General features: G+C 42.7%; 1 protein-coding gene across 1 annotated transcript in view; it reads right to left on the bottom strand.

Moving 5' to 3' along the window:
* TBC1D22B (TBC1 domain family member 22B) overlaps positions 1–23,089 on the bottom strand; it is an 80,596-nt gene extending 57,507 nt beyond the window's left edge. Inside the window, exons 1-2 of the mRNA XM_042938610.1 lie at positions 22,899–23,089; positions 5,576–5,632 (exon numbers count right to left, since the gene is read on the bottom strand). Coding sequence (XP_042794544.1) covers positions 5,576–5,632; positions 22,899–22,954 — 113 coding nt within the window. The 5' untranslated portion in view covers positions 22,955–23,089. The remainder of the gene's footprint in view (positions 1–5,575; positions 5,633–22,898) is intronic.
* Positions 23,090–23,175: the final 86 nt, after the last annotated feature.

Below are 23,175 nucleotides of genomic sequence, written 5' to 3'. Positions count from 1 at the left end.
GTGAGATCATGACCCGAGCTGAAGTCGGACGCTCAACCGACTGAGCCATCCAGGCGCCCCAAGAAGCTAAATTTTAACTCAGGCCAAAGAAGTGACTGGATGCTGATAGTTTAACACTGGGTGAAGCACACATACACCCTGCACTGGATGGAAACATTGCACCAAGAGATGGGACATGCTAAGACTCAGGCTCTAACACATCCGTACAAAGGAGGTAAATCAGCCGAGTGGTGGGTACATGAGGATTTGTTATATTTTTCTTTACATCTTTTTAAGCATTCAAATATTTCCTTATATTTTTTGAAGGAGATGAAGATTCAATATAAGTCAACTATTGAGATTAAGAATTGGAATTACTCAGGTGAAGACTTCTGCAAATAGAAACTGGAAGGACATATTCCAACACACTGAAGAACAAAGAAAGGAGGAAAGGCTGTCATTCCCTGTGACAGGAAGACAAGAGACTCAAAGCAGACCATCTTGAGGCCACTGGAAATTATTTTAGAGATGCCTATTCCACAAAACCCAGAATGCAACCAACCAGTTAAAAAAAGTCAGCTCTATCTTCTGGAAAGAGGCCTTCATGGAGGAAGGGGTTGGTACCACCAGGAGGGGTAGGTGTGTGAGGACTGAGGGTTGGTGAGAACCAGTTACAGAATGAAAGAGGCAGGTCAGAGTGAAATGGTTCCCGGGTTGCCACTGAGAGGAAACAAGAAAATCTACAGACCAGCAACAACGGTGGGATGATTTAAAGTTGAAGCATTTCCATGTTTATTCATTTTGTTCTCTCCAAAGGAGAGAATATAAATTTATACATACATTAAAGTGTGAATGTATTGGCTGTTTACTAGGTGCCAGGTTCTGTGCTAATATTTATATATACCCATTTTCTGATCAATGCTCATTCATAAGGCTATAAGGTACTATTACTTTTTGAGGTATTATTATTATTATTATTATTATTCCTATTTGCAGATCAGGAAACTGAGGCTTACTGAGGTCATGAGCAGGCAGCAAAGTCTGGGCTCAAATCTAGGTCTACCTGACCTGACGGCCTGCATATACTCTTTAACTAATCTACCTAGAAAAGGAGGTCTAGTAAGATCTGCAGCCCAGGAAGAGGAGTTGCCAGGCAAACGGAGCACATACCACCACAGCCGTAGTGCCCCCACGTGTGCACAGCTGACAGCCCTAACTCTCTAGCCTTGTGCCAGTCGTCTCCTGTCTACACAGAACAGGCTGTGTGCGTCGGTAGCCGGAATGGGAAGAGGCTGAATTCAGGAATATGGTCCCTGGAGGAGACACACCGCTCTTCTCTTTTGACATCAGGAGGCCCAGTGAAAAAACCAATCCAGGTGATCCCAGCTGGCGGTACCTCTGGTTTATAGGCTGCCTCATTTTAACATGGCCCCAACTAATTGATAGCCAACCTGAGGTATCCTAACAACCACAGTGTGGCTTGAAGTTCAGCCAAGGTTGTTCAAACTGATCTGTGTCAGACTTACAACCAAACTGGCCTGTCACAGACACCTCCATCACGCCTCCTTACGACCGAATGCCAAATTATAGCTTCAAAAGCACTTTCACAGAGACCTCTTAATTCTCCCAGTAACTGTGACCTGAGTCTTATTACTTCTATTTCACGGATGAGGAGACTCAGAGAGGTTAAGTAATTTGCCCAAGATCATGGAGCTACAAAGTGGTGAAGAAAAAGAGATTCAAGGAGTGCACACGACCCTAAAACTCCTGAAAACGTAATTAAGTGGCACATTTGAGAGAAATCAGTTGTTTGGTGAATGGTAACTTGTTGAATGCTGACACGAGCCCCAAAGGATGTTTTGAACAAGAGTGGCTACAGGTTCTACTGGTTAGGAAACAAAAGATCAATCATTCTGTAATCTGATTGAGGCTACACCGTTTTACTGACATGGTTGCTCGCTTAACAGAAACAGTACACAAATTTACTCAGAAAAATAATGTCTGACACTGGTGAGGGGTGTGAAACAAGCGGGGAATTCGGTGACATTCAAATAAATCCAGTCATCCCGATAACTAGTGTGGCTGCGTGTGAACCAGCTTCGTAACGCGCAACCAGGATCGTACTTTAGTGCAATTCAGAAAACAATAAATTTAGAGGCTTGTCGTACCATCAAGTGGCCAATGGGGCCACTCTGCAGTAAGGCTAGCTTCATCCGAGCTGTAAAAATTATTGCTGGCAATATTATCAGTAATGGTAATAATTTGGCAAATTGAAGTCAGTATATACAGACAGGGAACGATGTACTGTGCTCATGCAGTTTAGATGATTGAAGACCCCGTGTAAAGGCTTCTGCTGTGATGGGGCTTAACCACACGGTAATTAATGGCAGTCTGAAGTGGAATGATAATCACACAGAGGAGAAAGTAATAAAAATGTCCCAACAAAGGTACTAAAATAAGGGCGATAAATGTTTTATAGTAACAATCTGGAACTGTAAAATGGTCCAGTGCAGACCTAGAGGTTGTCCCATGTTGCAGAGTGCTAACAAACCACCGAGTGCATGAAAAGAGGCGGCAATTTATTCAGTGACAATTCTATTCCTCCCAAATTGCAGAGCTAAGTGATTACTTCTATTGAAAGTATGATTGCAGGGGCGCCTGGGTGGCCCAGTCGGTTGAGTGTCCAACTCTCGATTTCAGCTCAGGTCATGATCCCAGGGCTGTGTGATTGAGCCCTGCATCAGGCTCCACGCTGAACGTGGAGCCTGCTTGGGATATTCTCTCTCTCTCCCTCTGCCCTCTCCCCTAGCTCTCACTCTCTCTGAAACAAAATTTTAAAAATAAATAAAAGGAGAATGATATTGAAGTAAGATACATGAAGAAAAAATTAAACCTATAAACAAAAAGAAAATAAAGTTGATTCCAACTCTCCTGAATGATCAGTGAAAACTTTTGTGGTTTTATATAACTAATAGTTGGGAAAACAAAAGTATATAAAATTTGTCTTGGCAGTTTGGAATATGGGAATGTTCCTCAAGACCTGTCCTCAATACAGAGCCAGGGAAAATGCACTCGATAACAGATGCAGACAAGGTGTGGTGACTCTGACATGAACATAAAATAGAGGACAGTACCCTCGACTGCCTTATGCATGGGTGGACTGAGTGATTTCTGTGTTAGCCACGTATTCATCAAAGGCAATTATAAAATACGCTGGAATGGATCTACCAATCAACAAATCCTGGCTGTGAACAGAACTGGCTACAAGGAACAGAATCCTCAACCTCTGGGAGCACCTCGGTGGCTCAGTTGGTTGGGCTTCCAACTTAGGCTCAGGTCATGATCTTGCAGTTCGTGAGTTTGAGCCCCATGTCCGGCTTTGTGCTGACACCTCAGAGTCTGGAGTCTGCTTCAGATTCTGTGTCTCCCTCTCTCTCTGTTTCTCCCTGGCTTGTGCTCTCTCTCTCTCTCTCTCAAAAATAAATAAAAACACTAAAAAAAAAAAAAAAAAAAAGAATCCTCAACCTCTAATGCTTTAATTGTAAAGACCCATGATGCCAAGGCACTACTCGGCAGGTGTCTGAGGGTCTCTTATCCGTTCCCTCAGCTTACAAGTTACCTGCTACAGCTTTCAGCATCTATTTTCACACCACCACATTCAAAAGCAGGAAAGGTGAGTAGAGACAAAAAGAGGCTCTCTTCACAAAATGATCTCTCTCTGATCGAACAGGAACATCTTTCCAGGTACCCTCCCTCAGGAAACTTTTACATCTCATGGGCCAGAACCAATGACATAAGCCCACTGCAGGCCAGTCACTGTGATTACCAAAAGATTATTATAAAAGGCTTAAACTAATACAGATACCTGCTCAAGAGCTGAATAAAATTATAGTTCTTGAGCAAGGAAGAGGCAGGGGCAGGGAAGACTGTTAGTTAAGTAGTGCCTGCTATATCGACCGACAGACCAGATAGTCTGCTATTGGTAAAACCAGGAAAGAGTATCCATTCTACTTAATGTGAATGCCACACAATTGTCACAGAAAACATGCTCCCCTATGAAGAGCGAGGTACAAACTAAGAAGCACTAAAGTAAAGCTCACTGTCTAAGTGCATGCAATGATTTCATTCCTTCAACCCATAAATGCTTACTAAGTGCCTAGTACGCGCTGCGTGCTCTTCTAGGTACTAAGGGTACAGCGGTGAATAAAGGAAAATCCCTGCCCTCAAAGAGCTTATACTGTGGCTTCTGGTGTAAAAACTGTGCGTTACAGAAAAGAATAGCAGTCGCGCTTCCAAAGTGATTCAGGAGACCATACCTTCCACATACCGGCCAAATTGCCATCTTTTTGCAGTGAGTTGGTAGAATTACAGAAAGTTCACCACATATTCAGCTAAGTTATTATTTTTTTTTAATATTAAAATGCTGGGGTGCCTAGGTGGCTCAGTCAATTAAGCATTTGACTCTTGATTTCGGCTCAGGTCATGATCTCGTGGTTTGTGAGATCAAGCCCCGCACTGGGCTCTGTGCTGACAGTGCAGTGCCTGCTTGGGATTCTCTCTCTCTCTCTCTCTCTCTCTCGCTCACTCTGCCCCGACCCCCGCTTGCGTGCACACACATGCACTCTCTCCCTCAAAATAAACATTAAAAAAAAAACTTTAAATATTAAAACATTGATAATGTACATCTGTTATGGCATTTTTGTAGGTATTCAAAATACTTTAATATACATTATCTTTACTCCTTCCTTGACTGTTAAGGAAAGAAAGGGTAGATATTATTACACGGGCCCCAGAAAGATGACAACTTAGGTCTCCTGTACCTCTCGAATCATTCGGCTTTCACCACAAACTACAGCTTTCCTGGAAATAAGTCTTAAGATGAAGCGTGCCCAGAGACAGAGCCCAAAATTCTTAGAAAACCTGAGAAGATGATGCATCTCTTCATTTAAATTCACTGTGGCTGATTGATGGCCCATGAGAGAAAGGAGCGATGAAGTGATAATTGGGGGTATGAATACACACGCACACATCTTGGATTTGACCAGGGTTTCTATTGTGTTCGAAAATAACTTATTAGAATCTTACTAGAGAAATAACCTCCAGGGAGCTTTTAACTCTACTGTATGGCTAGATTTCTTTGAGGCTGGAGAAAGAGGACCTGAAGAATGCCAGCCCTACAGTTATAGTCTATTCGCCCCAGTCCTCATAGTATAAGTGAAGACAAGTTGGCAGACCTATATATATTCAGAAGCAATGAAACCCAGAAAGGAGGCTCCTACAAGAAGAAGGTCATCAGCCATCCAATTTGGAGACGATATTTAACCAATGAAGACCCTTCCATCAGAACAAAGGGTCCAACACCAAACCCTGCATATACCAGCTTCCAATGCAGGAAAATAAATCTCTGGTGTGAGTTAATTTCCCACTTAATAATAGATCATTTAGAGGTAAGAAGATTGCTCATCTCTTGATCCAAAATAGAGCAGGGGAGAAGCTAGAAAAGATCAAAGTAGAAACTGTCATTTCAACAAAGTAGGGGAAGGTTTGAGAGTTTTAAAAGAAGTACATGCATGAAAGGAAAACTATCTTGACTTACTTTTTGGTGAGCCGAGGGTCCAGAGGGGGGTGTTGTGCTCCGTACACAGGCTGGATGCTGGAACCAAGAAAAAAAGAAAGAAGAAAATTGTCAGGAAGCTAAATATGTCAGGTAAGTATCATCTGCATCACAAAATTGGAAGGGACTTTGGGAAACAGGTCTCCTCCAAGACAACCACATCCAAGCCTTTCGGCCTGGGGGCACCTGGCTGGCTCAGTTGGCAGAGTGTGTGATTCTTGAACTCGGGGTCACGAGTTCAAGCCGGACGTTGGGTGTACAGATGAAATAAACATAAAAAAAATGAAGTCTCTGGAGAATGTTCATTTTCCACTGGGGCTTCAGCACCTTATATACCTGACAGACTGGAAGTCCTATCGGTAAAGACGGCAGCACAGAAAGATAACAGGCTTTTGAGCTGGAGACAGCATGGTTTGAACCAGAACTCGCGTTCTGGCGTCCGCCACCTCTGTAAACTTGCGCGAAATTACTGGACCACTTTGAACCAGTTTTCTCGTCTGTAAAATGAGAGGATCACCTACCCCAAAAGATCACCTGGGCTAAACAACAGTGAAGCAACCCTAGGTACCAAGGGAAGGGTGACCCAAGTGACTCACTGATGGCTGGTGGGCGCATAAAGTGATACAACCCACTTCAAAAAAACAGGTTGGCAATATCCAGGAGGAACGAAATACGCATACCCTAGAGCCTAGCATATTCTTCTCAAATCTGTATCTTAAGAGAAATACATACATATGTGTATCAGAAGACATATATAAGACTATTCATAGCATTATAGTTCCTTTTAGCCTAAAACTAGAAATAACCCAAGTGTCCAACAGAAAATAAACTGTAATGTGTTCGTATAATAGAATATTATATAGCAACATAAACATACAAAATGGGGCACACAATAATGTGCATGAGTCTTCCAAATGTGCTGAGCAAAACAAGCAAAAAATAAAAGGGTAAATACTGTATTGTTCTATTTATATACACTTCAAAAACAGCAAAAAGGATTTATATATTTAGGGATGCATCCATAGCAATAACGCCATAAAGGAAGGAGGGATTAACACAAAAGGATGTGGTTACTTCAGAGGGAAGGAGAGAGTTGTGGTCGAAAACAGATCCAGGGGCTTCTGACCTGCTCACTTCTGGGGTGTTCACTTTGTGATTATTCGTCAAGTTATCATACCACACAACTGTTTTATGGAATAGGTCACAATAAAAAAGAGTGACTTGAGGGGCCAGGTGCCTGGGTGGCTCAGTTAGTTGAGAGACCAACTCCTGGTTTCAACCCAGGTCATGACCTCACGTTTCGTAGGGTTGAGCCCCACATTGGGCTTTGTGCTGATGGTGCAGAGCCTGCTTGGGATTCTCTCTCACTCCTCTCTCTCTTGAAATAAACACTCACTCTTGAAATAAACTCACTCACACTCACTCTTGAAATAAACATTAAAAGAGTGACTTGAGAATAATTATATATCCAGCCAAACTGTTGTTCAGATACAAAGGTGACAGAAAAACATGTTGCAAGATGCAAGAACCCAGGAAATATGGTTTCCTTGACTCCTTCCTGAAGAAACTACTAGAAGAAAAACTTCAATGAACAATGAGATAGAGAAACTACAGTGAAAGGACTCGTGTAAAGAATTTAATGAATTTAGCCTTAAGACTAAGTCTTAAATTTGAGGCTTCATGATTAGAGAAGGTAAAAACAATGTAAGTGGCATAGGTTAAAATGGAACAGAGGATGGAGTGGCCAAATAAGTATGTTGGCTGGGGCACCTGGGCAGCTCAGTCGGTGAAACGTCCAACCCTGGCTCAGGTCATGATGTCACGGTTTGTGAGTCTAAGCCCCGCGTCAGGCTCTGTGCTGACAGCTCAGAGCCTGGAGCCTCCTTCAGAATCTGTGTCTCCCTCCTCTCTGCCCCCACCCCCCAGCTCACATTCTGTCTCTCTCAAAAAATAAATATACATTAAAAAAATTTTTTTTAAAAAGTATGTTGGTTTCTTCATCTTTCACAGACAAGACTCAAAAGATATTTAAAGGTGATAGCTCAAGTCATAGAGGCATAAGTATGTTTTAGGACAGGAGATAAACTGAGAAAAATAGGGACACCTGGGTGGCTCAGTTGGTTCAGTGCCTGACTCTTAGTTTCGGCTCAGGCCATGATCTCACAGTTTGTGAGTTCAGGCCCCACACTGGGCTCTGTGCTAACAGCACAGAGTCTGCTCCTTTCTCTGCCCTTCCTTTGCTCTCGTGCTCTCTCTCTCCCACTCTCAAAAATAAATACATAAATTAAAAAAAAAAAAACACTTTAATTGAGGGGTGCCTGGGTGGCTCAGTTGGTCAGATGTCAGACTTTGGCTGAGGTCATGATCTTGCAGTTTGTGGGTTCGAGCCCCGCATCAGGCTCTGTGCCGACAGCTCAGAGCCCGGAGCCTGCTTCAGATTCTGTGTTTCCTCCCTCTCTGCCCCTCCCCTGCTCATGCCCAGTCTCAGTCTCTCTCTCTCTCTCTCTCTCTCTCTCACACACACACACACACAAATAAATAAACATTTAAAAAAATAAAAAAAACTTTGAGAAAAAATAATCAAGTAAAAGCAGATGAGGAAAGGGCAAGAAATGCAACTACCAATTTCATCATTGATCATGGTAGGCGGTCAATAGATGTCTCAAGAAATACAGTATAGAGTTATAAATGCAATCACTAGAATAAAAACACAAACTTTCCCAATTATCAGAATATACACACACACACCCTCTCCCAAAGCAAGTAGTCCTTACAGTGAAAGATTTTTTTTTTAAGAAAACATTAAAAACAGAGCTACAATAAAATATATCAGTCATTCCAGCAAATATAAAAGGGCTGAACTTACCTATTACAAGAAAATTATTAATTAGAGGGGACTGATTAAATAAATGATGGTACATCTGTAAAAAGAATGGAGCAATTCTATACCCATTGGCACGGAACAAACTCTAAAACATTAATTAAATGTTTTAATTAAAAACATACGCAGGGGCACGCTGCTGTCCGTGTCCCCCCCTCTCTCTGCCCCCTCCCACTTGTGCTCTGTCAAAAATAAACAAAACATTAAAAAAAAAGATGCAGAACTGTATGCATAACATGCCGTCATTTCTGTGGAAAACCTTTAAAATAAAACAAATCCGCATACTTCTCTATGATTAGAGATCTCTGAGAGAATACACACGACACCAGCAGCAGGGGTTTGGAAGAGGAACTGGAGAACCCGGCAGCAGAGAGGCTGAGTTTTTACTACAAACTTTCTTGTGTCTTTCTGAATTGGTATCATGGACATGTATCACCTTTTTAGGAAATAAATGAAGCAATCTTAAGAGAGTTGGGAGGTTTAAATGAGTCAATGTGTAAAAAGCCCTTTAGCACAATTCCTGGCAGGTAGTAATATACTAGCAGGTAATGAGGTAGATTTGCAAACATCCAGAATGCCACCTGGCACACGCTCAGTGCCCAAGAAATGTTGGCTTTCTTCCTCCCTCCCATTTTGGTAATTTATTCCTTACCAACATTTAGAAAGTAGAACAAATTTACCAACTATCTTGTTTTACATAACCAGTGTGATCCCAAAGTTGCTTTTAAATAAAAATGCAGCCAATTCAATCATTTTCATATTGATTTCTACTAAGATTCCAGCGGGAATGTTCTTATGTACAATCTTTATGGATATAGCTCTGACCTTTTTAGCTATTAAGAATCTCTAACTCCCCAAACTTTTCTGAAAGGTTATTCAGTAATTTGTAAACAAACCATTACCTATACCACTATAGAGATACAAATACAATTTTAACATGTTTACAGAGATTCCTAGGCAGAGAAAAAGGAGAAAGAAAATAAGAGGGATCAAAGAATAACGGGAAAGTCTGGCATACAGAGAGAAGGCTGACACAAAACAAAAATGAAAACACAAGCAAAAAAGCCAAAAGGCATAGATCAATGGAACAGACTACAACACCCAGAAATAAACCCACAACTATATGGTCAATTAATCTTCAACAAAGCAGGAAAGTATATCCAATGGGAAAAGGACTGTCTCTTCAACAAATGGTGTTGGGAAAACTGGACAGCAATGTGCAAAAGAAAGAAACTAGACCACTTTCTTACACCATACACAAAAATAAATTCAAAATGGATTAAAGACCTAAATGTGAGACCTGAAACCAAAAAATCCTAGAAGAGAACATAGGTAGCAACCTCTTGGACATCAGACATAGCAAATCTTTCCTAGATATGTCTTATGAGGTAAGGGAAACAAAGGCAAAAATAAACTATTGGGACTACATCAAAACAATAAGTTTTTTTTAACATTTATTTATTTTTGAGACAGAGAGAGACAGAGCATGAACAGGGAAGGAGCAGAGAGAGAAGAAGACACAGAATCTGAAACAGGCTCCAGGCTCTGAGCTGTTAGCACAGAGCCCGAAGCGGGGCTCAAACTCACGGACCGTGAGATCATGACCTGAGCCGAAGTCAGATGCTTAACCGACCAAGCCACCCAGGCGCCCCTCAAAACAATAAGTTTCTGCACAGCGAAGGAAACAATCAACAGGACTAAAAGACCATCTACTGAATGCGAAAAGATATTTGCAAATGACCTATTTGAGAAAGGGTTAGTATCTAAAATATAGAAAGAACTTATAAAACTCAACACCCAAAAACCAAATAATCCAATTTAAAAATGGGTAGACGACATGAACAGACATTTCTCCAAGAAGACACACAGATGACCAACAGACACATGAAAAGATACTCATCAACACTGATTATCAGGGAAATACAAATCAAAACTATAATGAGATATCACCTCATACCTGTCAGAATGGCTAAAATCAACAACACAAGAAATAATAGGTGTTGGTGAAGATGTGGAGAAAAGGGAACCCTCTTGCACTGTAGGTGGGAATGCAAACTGGTGCAACCATTGTGGAAATGACTATGGAGGCTCCTGAAAAAGTTAAAAATAGGGGCACCTGACTGGCTCAGCTGGGAGAGCATGTGACTCTTGATCTCAGAGTCGTGAGTTCAAGCCCTACATAGGGTGTACAGATTACTAAAAAATAAATATAAACTTAAAAAAAGTTACAAATAACATTACCATATGACCCAGGATTCATATTGCTGGATATTTACCCAAAGACTACAAAAACACTATTTCAAAGGGATACATGCACCCCTATATTTATAGCAGCATTATTTACAATAGCCAAGATATAGAAATAGCCCAAGTGTCTATCAATTGATGAGTGGATAAAGAAGATGTGGTGTGTGTGTGTAAATATATACACAACGGAATATTATCCAACCATAAAAAAGAATTAAATCTTGCCATTTGCAACATCATGGATGGAGCTAGAGAATATAATGCTAAGCAAAATAAGTCAATCAGAGAGAGACAAATAGCATATGATTTCCCTCATATGTAGAATTTAAGAAACAAAACAAACGAGCAAAGGGAAAAGAGAGACAAATCAAGAAACAGAATCTTTTTTTAAAACTTTTTTTTAATGTTTATTTTGGGGGGGGAGAGAGAGAAAGAGAGAGAACACAAACAGGGGAGGGGCAGAGAGAAAGGGAGACAGGGGGTCTGAAGTGGGCTCTGTGCTGACAGCAGAGAGCCCGCTGTGGGGCTCAAGCCCACGAACAGCGAGACCATGACCTGAGCCGAAGTCAGACGCCCCAGAATCTTAATTATAGAGAACTGATGGTTACCAGAGGGACAGAGGGAAAGGTGGGGGGGAGGGGTTAGTTAAGTAAGTGATGGTTTAAGGGGATTAAGGAGTGCACTTGGCATGATGAGTAATGTACGAAACTGCTGAATCACTATGCTGTACACCCGAAACTAATACAACATTTAACTAACTGGAATTAAAATAAAAACTTTTTTAAGGGCCACTTATTTGTATTTTAATATTTGCAAACACTCACAGATGAGTACGCTTGAGTTCTCCAACTCCACAAGCCTCTTTACAGTAAAATATAAAGACCAGAGGATAAACCCTGCAGGAAGATTTCAACAGGCTGGTTAGACTGGGTGAATGGATAGAAAAATAAGAGACGGTCCTTAGAGTCTCCCTTTTAAAAGAGTAACACCACCTGCCAGTAGTCCATGCAGAAAAACAAGCAATCCTAATTGTGCGGGTCGATTAATTACCATCCAGGAAGGAGATCTTAAAATCATGGTAGGCTGTGTTTTATTTCTATTTGTTTTTGTTTGTTTTTTTTAGTATAATTTATTGTCAAATTGGCTAACATATAGTGTGTACAGTGTGCTTTTGGTTTTGGGGTAGATTCCCGTGGTTCATCGCTTCCATACAACACCCAGTGCTCATCCCAACAAGCGCCCTCCTCAATGCCCATCACCCATTTTCCCCTCTCCCCCATATTTTTAATTTTTTAAAAGTGTACTTATTTTGAGAGAGACAGACAGCAAGTGGGGGAGGGGTAGAGAGAGGGGGGCAGAGAGAGAATGAATCCCAAGCAGGCTCTGCGCCACCAGCACAGAGCCCAGTGTGGAACTTGAACCCACGAACCATGAAATCACGACCCAAGTTGGACACTTAACCAGCCGAGTCACCCAGGTGCCCTGGTAGGCTGTTTTGTCTATGTCAGCCTCAAGGTGTCGGCACAGCCAGAAAGGCCAAGGTAAGTGATGGACTTCTTCAGCAAAGGTATCAGAGCCCGTGTTGAATTTGTTAACGTACTCTTGAACTAAAAAACCATGATGCATCTGTACCTAAAACACTTTAATTAATCAGTTTACGGAATCTCAAAAAGTAGCCAAGACATTTGAAAAGAAAGAGAAACGAAGATGAAACAGAGACTAAATGCAGACTGACTGAAAGCCTGGTGATTAAGGTGCTCAATTTCCCACCATTTATAATTCACCTGTCAGCCTGGACCATCCCTTCTCCTCCCAAACCACACTCAACTCTAGAGCGGGCTGGTCTCCACTCTGCCTTCCAAATATTTCTTAGCTACTGAATCAGGCTCTTCTCCCATTTCAGTATCATATCCAATCTGAAACACTCCCTTCAAATTCTATACTTCCCACCATGAGATTTTCCCGGACGCTACCCCACAGCATCCATTAACCCATGCCTTCTCTGATTCCCTAAAATATATAAATCAGGGCTTATACTACTTCTAATAAGTAAGTAACTTTTTAAAAAAAATTTTATTATTTATTTTGGAGAAAGAGAGACACACACACACAGAGTACAAGCAGGGGAAGGGAAGAGAGAGAGACACACACACAGAATCCGAAGCAGGCTCCAGGCTCTGAGCTGTCAGCACAGAGCCCGACACGGGGTTCGAACTCACAAACCACGAGATCATGACCTGAGCCAAAGTCAGACGCTTAACTGACTGAGTCACACAGGCACCCCATAAGTAAATAACTTTTTTAAATGAATTTGATTTAGATCATAATATAAGGCATACCGAGGTCAGTGCTCCACTCGTACATAAGAAATAAGACATCATTGGGAATGCAAGCTGGTGCAGCCACTATGGAAGTATGGAGGTTCCTCAAAAAACTAAAAATAAAACTACCCTACGACCCAGTAATTGCACCACTAGGCATTTATCCACGGGATACAGGTGTGCTGTTTCGAAGGGACACATGCACCCCCATGTTTATAGCAGCACTATCGACAGTAGCCAAAGTATGGAGAGGGCCCAAATGTCCATCGATGGATGAATGGATAAAGAAGATGTAGTATATATATGTATACAATGGATTATTACTCAGCAATCAAAAAGAATGAAATCTTGCCATTTGCAATTACGTGGATGGAACTGAAGGGTATTGTGCTAAGTGAAATTAGAGAAAGACAAAAATCATATGACTTCACTCATATGAGGACTTTAAGAGAGAAAACAGATGAACATAAGGGAAGGGAAGCAAAAATAACATAAAAACAGGGAGGGGGGCAAAGCATAAGAGACTCATAAATATGGAGAACAAACTGAGGGTTGCTGGAGGGGTTGTAGGAGGGGGGGATGGGCTAAATGGGTAAGGGGCACTAAGGAATCTACTCCTGAAATCATTGTTTCACTATATGCTAACTAATTTGGATGTAAATTTAAAAAAATAAAAAATAGGGGCGCCTGGGTGGCTCAGTCGGTTAAGCGTCCAACTTCGGCTCAGGTCATGATCTCACGGTCCGTGAGTTTGAGCCCCCCGTCAGGCTCTGTGCTGACAGCTCAGAGCCTGGAGCCTGCTTCAGATTCTGTGTCTCCCTCTCTCTCTGACCCTCCCCCGTCCATGCTCTGTCTCTCTCTGTCTCAAAAATAAATAAACATTAAAAATAATTAAAAATAATAATAAAAAATAAAACAAGTTAATAAAAAAAAAAAAAAGAAAGAAAGAAAGAAGACATCATGGGTTTCAAACCCTGCCAACCTCTTCCTCCCTCCCGTCCTCAGAAGCCACTTTACTGCATCTGGCATTTTTCACCCTTATTTTTGTCTTCATGTTTTTATTTTCCAAACAATATTCTAAAGAATATTATAGTATTATAGTATTTTTTCCATGTGTTTTAAAACTTTATATAAATGGCACCACACTATACATATGACTTATTTTGACCCTAAGTCATAAATGCTACTTTAAATATTCCTTAATTTCATGGCTGGCTAACTGGTCTCTCCAACACAAAATTTAAAAAGCATTTGCTCCACACAAGTGCAGAAACCACTTTATTCACATTTTCAAACAAAAAGACAAGTACAGAGAAAAATTAACAAACATCCATGAGCCCATCACTCTGATTTAACAAATGTTAATACGTGTCACATTTCTTTTTTTAAGAAAATAAAATTGGGGAAGACTACTGAAGTCCCAAGTGCAGTCCCCCGTCCTGTTCCCCTTTGTCCCCAAGAGACAACCACTCTCCTGAAGTGGGTATGAAATCCGTTCCATCTGTTTTTATACTTTTACACACACATGCATACATAAAATACTGTTTTGTGTTAAAACCGTACACAAAAGCCCACACGCCACTTATCTTTCCACGTCTTGCTTTTCTCACTCAACAGTGTGTTTTCACCCCGCTGCACTTTTCAGTTTTTCTGATTACAGAGTAACATATGTGTGGTGGAGAAACCCAAGAGTCAATGATACACAGCGTCCTCACGGGGGACGCCACGGTGCCAAGCAGACTTCCCGCTTCTAGGGAGCAGTGGTGATGCCATGTCTTGTTTTGCAGTCCCCTCACCACCCGGCAGAGTGCAACACACTCCAGCAGGCACTTACTAACAATACTTAACGAGGGGCGCCTGGGTGGCTCAGTCGGTTAAGCGTCCGACTTCGGCTCAGGCCATGATCTCGCAGTTTGTGAGTTCGAGCCCGGATCAGGTCCGCACTCAGCGCCTGCTTGGGATTCTCTCCCTCTTCCTCTCTCTCTCTCTGCCCCTCCCCTGGTTGTGCACGTGTGTGCACTCTCTCTCTCTCTCTAAACGAACAAAAAATAAACTTCAAAACACACACACACACACACACACACACACACAAAATTTAACGAGCGAGGACTGGAACTCTACAAACCCCAGGCCTCTGCTTAGGCAGACTAGTGGCTCATTAATCCTCAACACTAGAGGCAAACCCGGCATCTTGGGAGAAATCACACTGCACATGCAGAGAAATGAATGCCATAGCACGTACCGCAATGGAGACAAAAGTGAGCAAAACTCCTGGTCAACCTCCGACGTTCTCCTTAATAAAACCGACACCACAGGGTGTATTGGCATAGAGCTGGTTTGCATCGTCGCCATAGTGCAAAACCGTTGGTAGGAAAAATCAACAGGTGTTTGCTGAGTGCTGACAAAGGAGCAAAAGCAAATATGGGAACAGACCTATGGGATTTAAAGCCAAACATGTTGGCAACTGATTCAGGTTCACACACTCATTTGATGGAAGTCTTCCAGAACTGGGGTTCTATGCTGTCTCTGTGATAATTTAGTATCTTCTAGCCACTTAATTTTATCAGTCACACGTTTCCAAACTAAGAATAGGTTGTAATACAGTGTACGTGCCCAGACAGGCTGGGACCATAACACTGAGTCCACTATCAGATTCATAAATGTTATGGAAAATAACCAAATGACAGAGGTTTTTAGTTGCAAATCTGCAAGCTCCTAAATAATTTGAGTGATTAGACACTTTTCTCAACTTCATTTAATACTAAAAAGCACTCCCTAATTTAATTTTTTTTTTTAGTATTTATTCATTTTTTGAGAGGCAGAGAGAGACAGTATGAGCAGGGAAAGGACAGAGAGAGAAGGAGACACAGAATCCAAAGCAGGCTCCAGGCTCTGAGCTGTCAGCACAGAGTCTGACACGGGGCTCAAACTCATGAACAGTGAGATCATGACCTGAACCGAAGTCGGACGCTTAACCGACTGAGCTACCCAGGCGCCCCTCCCTAATTTTAACAATAAACACATTTGCTTAAAAAGAGGGAGAAGCCCTTCCCAGAAGGACTGGAAATAAGAATGTGGGAAACTAGCTGGGCTTTGGCTCACATTGGTCTCTCCTATTCCAGGTCTTATCTACATCTTTTCAGTGGAAGCGTCTACACCCCTGGCCTGGATGAGATGCCTCGACAGGTGTCTTAATCTTGGCAGAGACTGACTGAGGGAAGAAGTAGCAGAAAAAGCACCGGACCCAGAGTCAAGAAATCTGCAGCTATACAGCGTGATTTGGGGCAAGTCACTTTCCCTCTCTGGCCTCAGTTTCCTTACCTGCAGTGGCCTTAGACATTCTACAGTTTCACGACACTCAGATGCTCATGGGGCCAGCAATTTGCTACTTCCAAAAGCACGAGATAGAAAAGCCCACTTCAGTGGCCCCCACACCATCTACTCTTACCTATCAGTCATGCCGGGTGTGAGTGACAAAGCAAAAGAGAAATACCCATGGACATGAGTTGAAGCTAGTTGAGTACTAGTTGAACTTTAAACTTAATCCTCAGCTTCAGCCTTAGAGGTCACTCAATCCAAAACTCTCATTTCATAGATATGGAAACTGAGCATAGAGTATTTAAGTACTTGGTCCTAAAACTTGGCTTTTTCTCTAAGTGTATGACATCACACTCTTACCTGACCAGCTAAGTCAGAAACCTGGGAATGGCATCTCCTTCTCCCTCACTCCCTAAATCCAGTGGTTTACCAAGTCCTTTTGATATTCTCAAATTTGACCCCTATATGCCATTGCCCTAGTCCAAGCCATCATCACCTCTCCTTCCACTGACTGCAGTGGCCACCTAACTATACTCATCTTGATCCCCAGTGGGGGCAGGGGTGGGTGGTGACTGGAGTGTTTGGAAACTTGTATGTGGGAAAGGTGTTTGTCCCAATAAATGGTGGGTCTTCCTGGCACTTAGTGGGCAAGGGCCAGGGGTGTTAAACATCCCACAGTCCAGTACAGCCCAGATTTAACCCACCCAAAACACCAACTGTGTGTCTCCCATCCCTAACTGTTGAAAATGCTGGTCCAAGCCATTTTCCTCAGGGCAGCCAGAATATTTTTTTATACATGCGAATCTGATCGTGCCACAGCCCCCACCAACCTTCTAATGGCATCCCACTGCTCTTGGGATAAATATCAAAGTCCTTAACTCAGCCTATCTTTCCAACACAAAGGGCCTGGAAGACATAGAGAGTTTGGATTTCGTTCTAATTACAAATGAGAGAGAGGGGCAAGAAGAGAAACGGGAACACCAGTTAGAAGGCTAACGCAGTAGTCCAGGCAACAGAGAGGAGAGAACGGCTCAGACCCACAGTATATTGCGACGAGCCAACAGAACTTGCTGATGAACTGAATGAGGCAGGAAAGGAAAGAGAAGGATCAGACGTTAGGATTTTGGTGAATGGCGGGACCATTAAATGAGATGGAATGAGTGGCTTGGCAGGAGAGGGCACATGTGGAAATCAGGAGTTCTGTGTGGGTGTGTTCAGCATGAGACACCTATCGGACAGCCAAGCGGAGATGCGTTAAATGTTCAAAATCCACATGGCAAAGGCTCCCAACGCTGGAACTCAGGCTGCTTTCAGTTTGATTCAGGGCTCTTATCCCAGTGGTTCTCAAAATGCAGCCCCGAGATTAGCAGCAGCAGTAATCACTTGGGAACTTCTGAGAAAGTCTACTTCTCAGGTCCCATCTCAGACCTACTGGATCAGAAACCTTGGCTACCTACGGCTACCTTGGATCAGAAACCTGGCAATCTATGTTTCAACAAGCCCTGCAGGTGACTCACCAAAGTCTAAAGTTTTAGGACCGCTGCTCACAATCATACTCCTCGGTGATAATGAACACCTGATAGCCACAGCTGCCCTGCATTAGGCTTCTTTGCGTCTCTGTAAATCTTCTGCCTGATTAGCAATAGGGGGTGCTTTGTTTGGGGTTTTCTTCTTTACCCAGGACTCACTGGGGGCTCCAGACATACCACTGATCAAAGTTTTTGAATTCCAGTCTCAATGTTTATCTATTTTTGAGAGAGGGAGACAGAGTGTGAGCGGGGGAGGGGCAGAGAAAGAGGGAGAGACAGAATCTGAAGCAGGCTCCAGGCTCTGAGCTGTCAGCACAGAGCCCAACGGGGGGCTCAAACTCGCGAACCGTGAGATCATGAACCAAGCCCAAGTCGGACACTTGACCGACTGAGCCACCCAGGCGCCCCAATTTGAATCCCAGTTTCAGAAACTAGAGCAAGGGGGAGAAACAAATTAAAAAGGAGCTACTACAACCATAACTATCATTTTCATAATAGCTAATGTTATTGAGTCCTTCTTATGCACTTTCTGTGTATTATCTCATTAATCCTCCTAACAGCCTTATGAGATAGGTACTCTGCTCCCATTTTATAGATAAGGAAATTGAGGCACAGAGAAGTTATGTATCTTGCCCCGGGTCACACAGCTAGAAAGTGGCAGAGCTGGGATTTGAACCCAGGCAGTCAGGTTCCAGAATCTGCATTTTTTTTTTTTTTTGAGATATAATTGACGTAAAACATTGCATAAGTTTAAAGTGTACAGAGTGCAGGGGCACCTGGGTCGCTCAGCCATTTAAGCATCCGACTTCAACTCAAGTCATGATCTCAGTTTGTGCATTCAAGCCCCGGTTGGGCTCTGTGTTGACAGCTCAGAGCCTGGAGCCTGCTTCAGATTCTGTCTCCATCTCCCTCTCTCTCTCTGTCCCTTTCCCGCTTGTGCTCTGTCTCTCTAATATAAATTAAAAAAAAAAATTTAAAGTGTACAGAGTGTTTACCACCTTAGCATTAGCTAACACCTCTATCAAGTCACATAATTATCATTTCTTTTTTGTGGTGAGAACAATTAAGACCCAGTCTCTTAGCAACTTTGAAGTTTATAATACGGTGTTGTTGACTATAATCACTGTGCTGTACATGAGATCTCCAGAACTTATTTATCCTAGTTGCAAGTTTCCAGAGCCTAACCACACGGTATATAGTGTTGCCTATCTTTCTAGGCATCTAGAGAAGAACCATTTGATGTCATAAGTACATAAGGCTCTTATAAATAACTGAGAGAATCTTAAAAGATGTTTAAGGAGTACCTGGGTGGCTCAGTTGGGTTGAGCATCTGACTCTTGATTTCAGCCCGGGTCATGATCCCAGGATAATGGGATCAAGCCCCCAGCCATGCTCTGCACTGAGCATGAAACCTACTTAAGAGTTACCCTCTCTGTCCCTCTGCCCCTCTCCCCTGCTCAAGCGTTCTCTCTTTCTCTCTCTCCCTCTCTCTCTCCCTCTCTCTCCCTCTCTCTCTCTCAAGAAATAAAAAAACAGGGGCGCCTGGGTGGCTCAGTTGGTGAAGCGTCTGACTCTTGATTTTGGCTCAGGTCATGATCTCATGGTTTGTGACTTCAAGCCCTGCATCGGGCTCTGTGCTGACAGTGGGGAGCCTGCTTAGGATTCCTCTCTCTCTCTTCCTCTCTCTCTCCCCTGCCCTCACTTGTAATCGCTCTCTCTCTCTAAATAAAATAAACTTAAATAAATAAATAAAATTTTAAAAGACGTTTAATTCTATCTAGTTACCATATAACTTAGCACTTCTACATAAACTCAAAAAAAATGGAAAACACACATCCACACAAAAACCTGCACGTGAATTTCATAACATTGTTTACAATAGCCCAAAAGTGGAAACAACCCAAACGTCATCAACTGATGAATGGATACACAAAATGAAGTATAATCGTGGAATATTATCTAGCCATAAAAAGGAACAACATATTGATACATGCTACAACATGGGCGAGCCTTCAAAAACAGAGCCAGCACAGAGCCAGACACAGGGTTTGAACTCACAAACTGTGAGATCAGGACCTGAGCTGAAATCGAGAGCTGGACGCTTAACCAACTGAGCCACCAGGCGCCCCTCAAATTATTCCATTTACATGGAATGTCCAGAAAAGGTAAATCCATTGAGATAGAAGGACTAGTGGTTGCCAAGGGCCGAGGTGAGGGGACGAATACAAGGCTTCTTTGTGGGGTGATGAAAATGTACTGAAATTGGTGGTGCTGGTTGCACAAAACCATCTATACTTTGAACGAATATACCAAATACCACTGAACTGTACACTTTAAAAGGACGCATTTTCATAGTATGTGAATTATATCTCAATAAAGCTATTTTTAACAAAGGATGTTATTTTTAAAAAGGATGTTTCATTCATTTTGAACTTAGGCTAATTTACGAAATAAAATTCCTATTTGTTGTCATTAAGGTTGCTAGACCATATCAAAGAAACTGAAAGGAACTGCCATCACTTTGAATTTTTACCTTTCAATTTGCAGAGAAAACTAGTTTCACTTCTAGGCTGCCATGGGCCTAGAAAGTTACTGATGTCATTTCCCCACCCAGGAGAAAGTTCTTCACTAACACTGAAAGAGTACAAATGCAAAACTTCTATTCTTGGGAAAACGCCCTAGTCTTTTCCTTAAATCAAAGCACCTTCTATCTAAAAAAACTTTAATTTTCTCCCATAACCAACAGCTGCTAGGGCTCCCCACTGAAAGAACACAGCTAAACAATAGTTCTCTTCAACCAGCAAGGTACTAAAAACTGTTATGAGCTGTGCCAACATTTTAATGCCTTAAGATAAACAATAAACATGAATACCTAGTACTGGAGTAAGGAGCTGAGAAACATTCTTTTAAATGTTTACTTGCTCTAATAACAAGAATCCTCATAACTAGTATTTATTAAGCAACTATAATGTGCTAAATAAACATCGTTCTAGGTTCTTTACAAATAGGATGTTTAATTTAGTCCTGATAGTAACCCCGAGGAAGTATTTTTATCCTCATTTCATAAATAAGAAAATTGAGGTCTAGAGAGATTGAGTAAATCATTTGTCATTGATCACACAGGTAAGAGTCCAAGTAATAACTCAGGCCTTTCTGAACTCAAATGTTCTCTCCTCTATTCCTCTTCGAAATGAAAAAGGAAGCCAGAAACTTGAAGAAACAGAAAAGACTCCTCTTACTTACAGAACACAAAAGCAATGCTCTGAAAAAAGCTGACTGCTCCTATAGTCCAAAAGAGGAAATATGGGGGCACCTAGGTGGCTCAGTCAGTTAAGCGTCCGACTTCGGCTCAGGTCACCATCTCGCGGTCCGTGAGTTCGAGCCCCGCATCGGGCTCTGTGCTGACTGCTCAGAGCCTGGAGCCTGTTTCGGATTCTGTGTCTCCCTCTCTCTCTGACCCTCCCCCGTTCATGCTCTGTTTCTCTCTGTCTCAAAAATAAATAAACGTTAAAAAAAATTAAAAAAAAAAAAGAGGAAATATGGAAAACAAAAAATTGTTCATAACAATCAGCAGTCAGCAGGCGTAAAAGACCCCACCATATCCCACATCTCAAATACTGCTTCCTGATTTAACAGTTTTCCCACTGATTCTGACTATAACCTTAGGATGTCAAAATTGAATGATCTCACCATGGAAAACCCCAGAAACAGCAGTTGTGACACTGGAGAGCTCCCTAGACCAGGAAGGAAAACAAATCAGTTGGCAGGAAACGGTGCCTATCTAAAAACATAGAAGTCTTTAGCATTAGTATTAACATTGTAATTCCACAGCACTTTAATCTGAAGCTATTTCTGCATTCTCTTGCATTATTCTAATAATGTGTTACTAAAAGCTGATTCCCATTCTCCATATGTCTAATAGGATCCTAAATAAGACTGCTACATAGCCATCACTGACCCTAATTTCCGTTTTGCTATTAAAAAAAAAAAAAAAATCCACATATACACACAAATTCAAAGGATTGTCCCTGAAGGAAAAGACCTTTTATCCATTAAGAAAAGTAGCATGTGGGGCACAAGCAAACATGTATTTCATCACCCAGTGGCCTATGGCTGGTGGAAATCTTAAATTCCTGACTGAGATATACATTCCTTATGCTCCTCAGGGCTCTGCCCAAAACAAATTGAAACTATAAACCAACAGCAGATTGATGGATGTACAAATGCTAAGCTCTCAACATACATCAAAAAGGGGAGGGGAGTCGAGTAGCTTAAAAGGTCTGCTCTCCAACTAAACTACTGAAGAATGAAAGAATCTCGTGCATTTGCACAAGAACATTACAACGCAGAGGAAAGAGGTCACTTGGGGTTAAACAAATCCATAGAAAATGCTAAAGAAATAACCTCGATCCTTGAGTCACTCTGTAATAATTCCTAATGGGAAGTAGCCAACTTAAGATAAAGCAAGGTCGAGCTGGAGAATTTTCCTCACTTTTTCTGTCCCCCTGGATACGATCCCAAGCTCCCACCAGAATCTTTTGAGAGTCCAAGAAAAGATTCATACGTACAGATCTGGGGAAGCAAGGGAAGGGGCCAGCCCTTATGCAAGCAACCACCTGTGCGTGATAGAGACCCCCAAGAAGGAGTTTTATTTAAAGTGAGAGACAGCTTTGGGATGACCCTCCAAATCCAGGACCGACACTGGCTATTCACCCAACTCCACTGTCCTTTACACCCAGACTCCGGCCACCTCCGGCGGAGGGCACCGGCTTCGGCGCCCTCCGCCCCCAGACCCTGGTGTGCTCCCACACCCAGCCATTCCCAAAGCTCGCTGCCCGCTACCTTTGCTCGACAGCTGCCCCGCCGCCACCAGGCAGTCCCAGCTCCCCCAGCCCAGGTTCCCCCAAACCAGCCTTTCGAGGTCGGTGGCGCCCCAGGGCCGCGGGATTTAGGGCTTAGGATCTGGAAGGGTTTGGTCCAATCTCTTCCTCTCGGCGTCCTGGGCTTACCTCCCCGGCAGCTTGGCGCTCCTCTTCCAAAACTGCTTGCTGTTCTCGGCGGCCATTGCTCTGGCCGGGGAAGGCCTTGCAGGCGGGCCAGGGGGTACCCGGCGAGATGCCCCCAGGACCCCGTAATCGGAGGGCCAACCCAGGCCGCTTCCCCGCCGCCGGTCACCCGCTCCCAGCTCCTGGGGGCGCCATCTTGGATGTGGGCACCCCCCCACCCAGCGCCGCTGCCATTGGTGGGTTGCGCAGGCCGTGGTCAGACAGACCAATAGAGAGCCGG

The sequence above is a fragment of the Panthera leo genome, chromosome B2, assembly GCF_018350215.1.
Source record: "Panthera leo isolate Ple1 chromosome B2, P.leo_Ple1_pat1.1, whole genome shotgun sequence".
Classification (NCBI taxonomy): Eukaryota; Metazoa; Chordata; class Mammalia; order Carnivora; family Felidae; genus Panthera; species Panthera leo.
The sequence above is the reverse complement of the archived record's forward strand: the minus strand, read 5'-3'. Positions and strand labels throughout refer to the sequence as shown.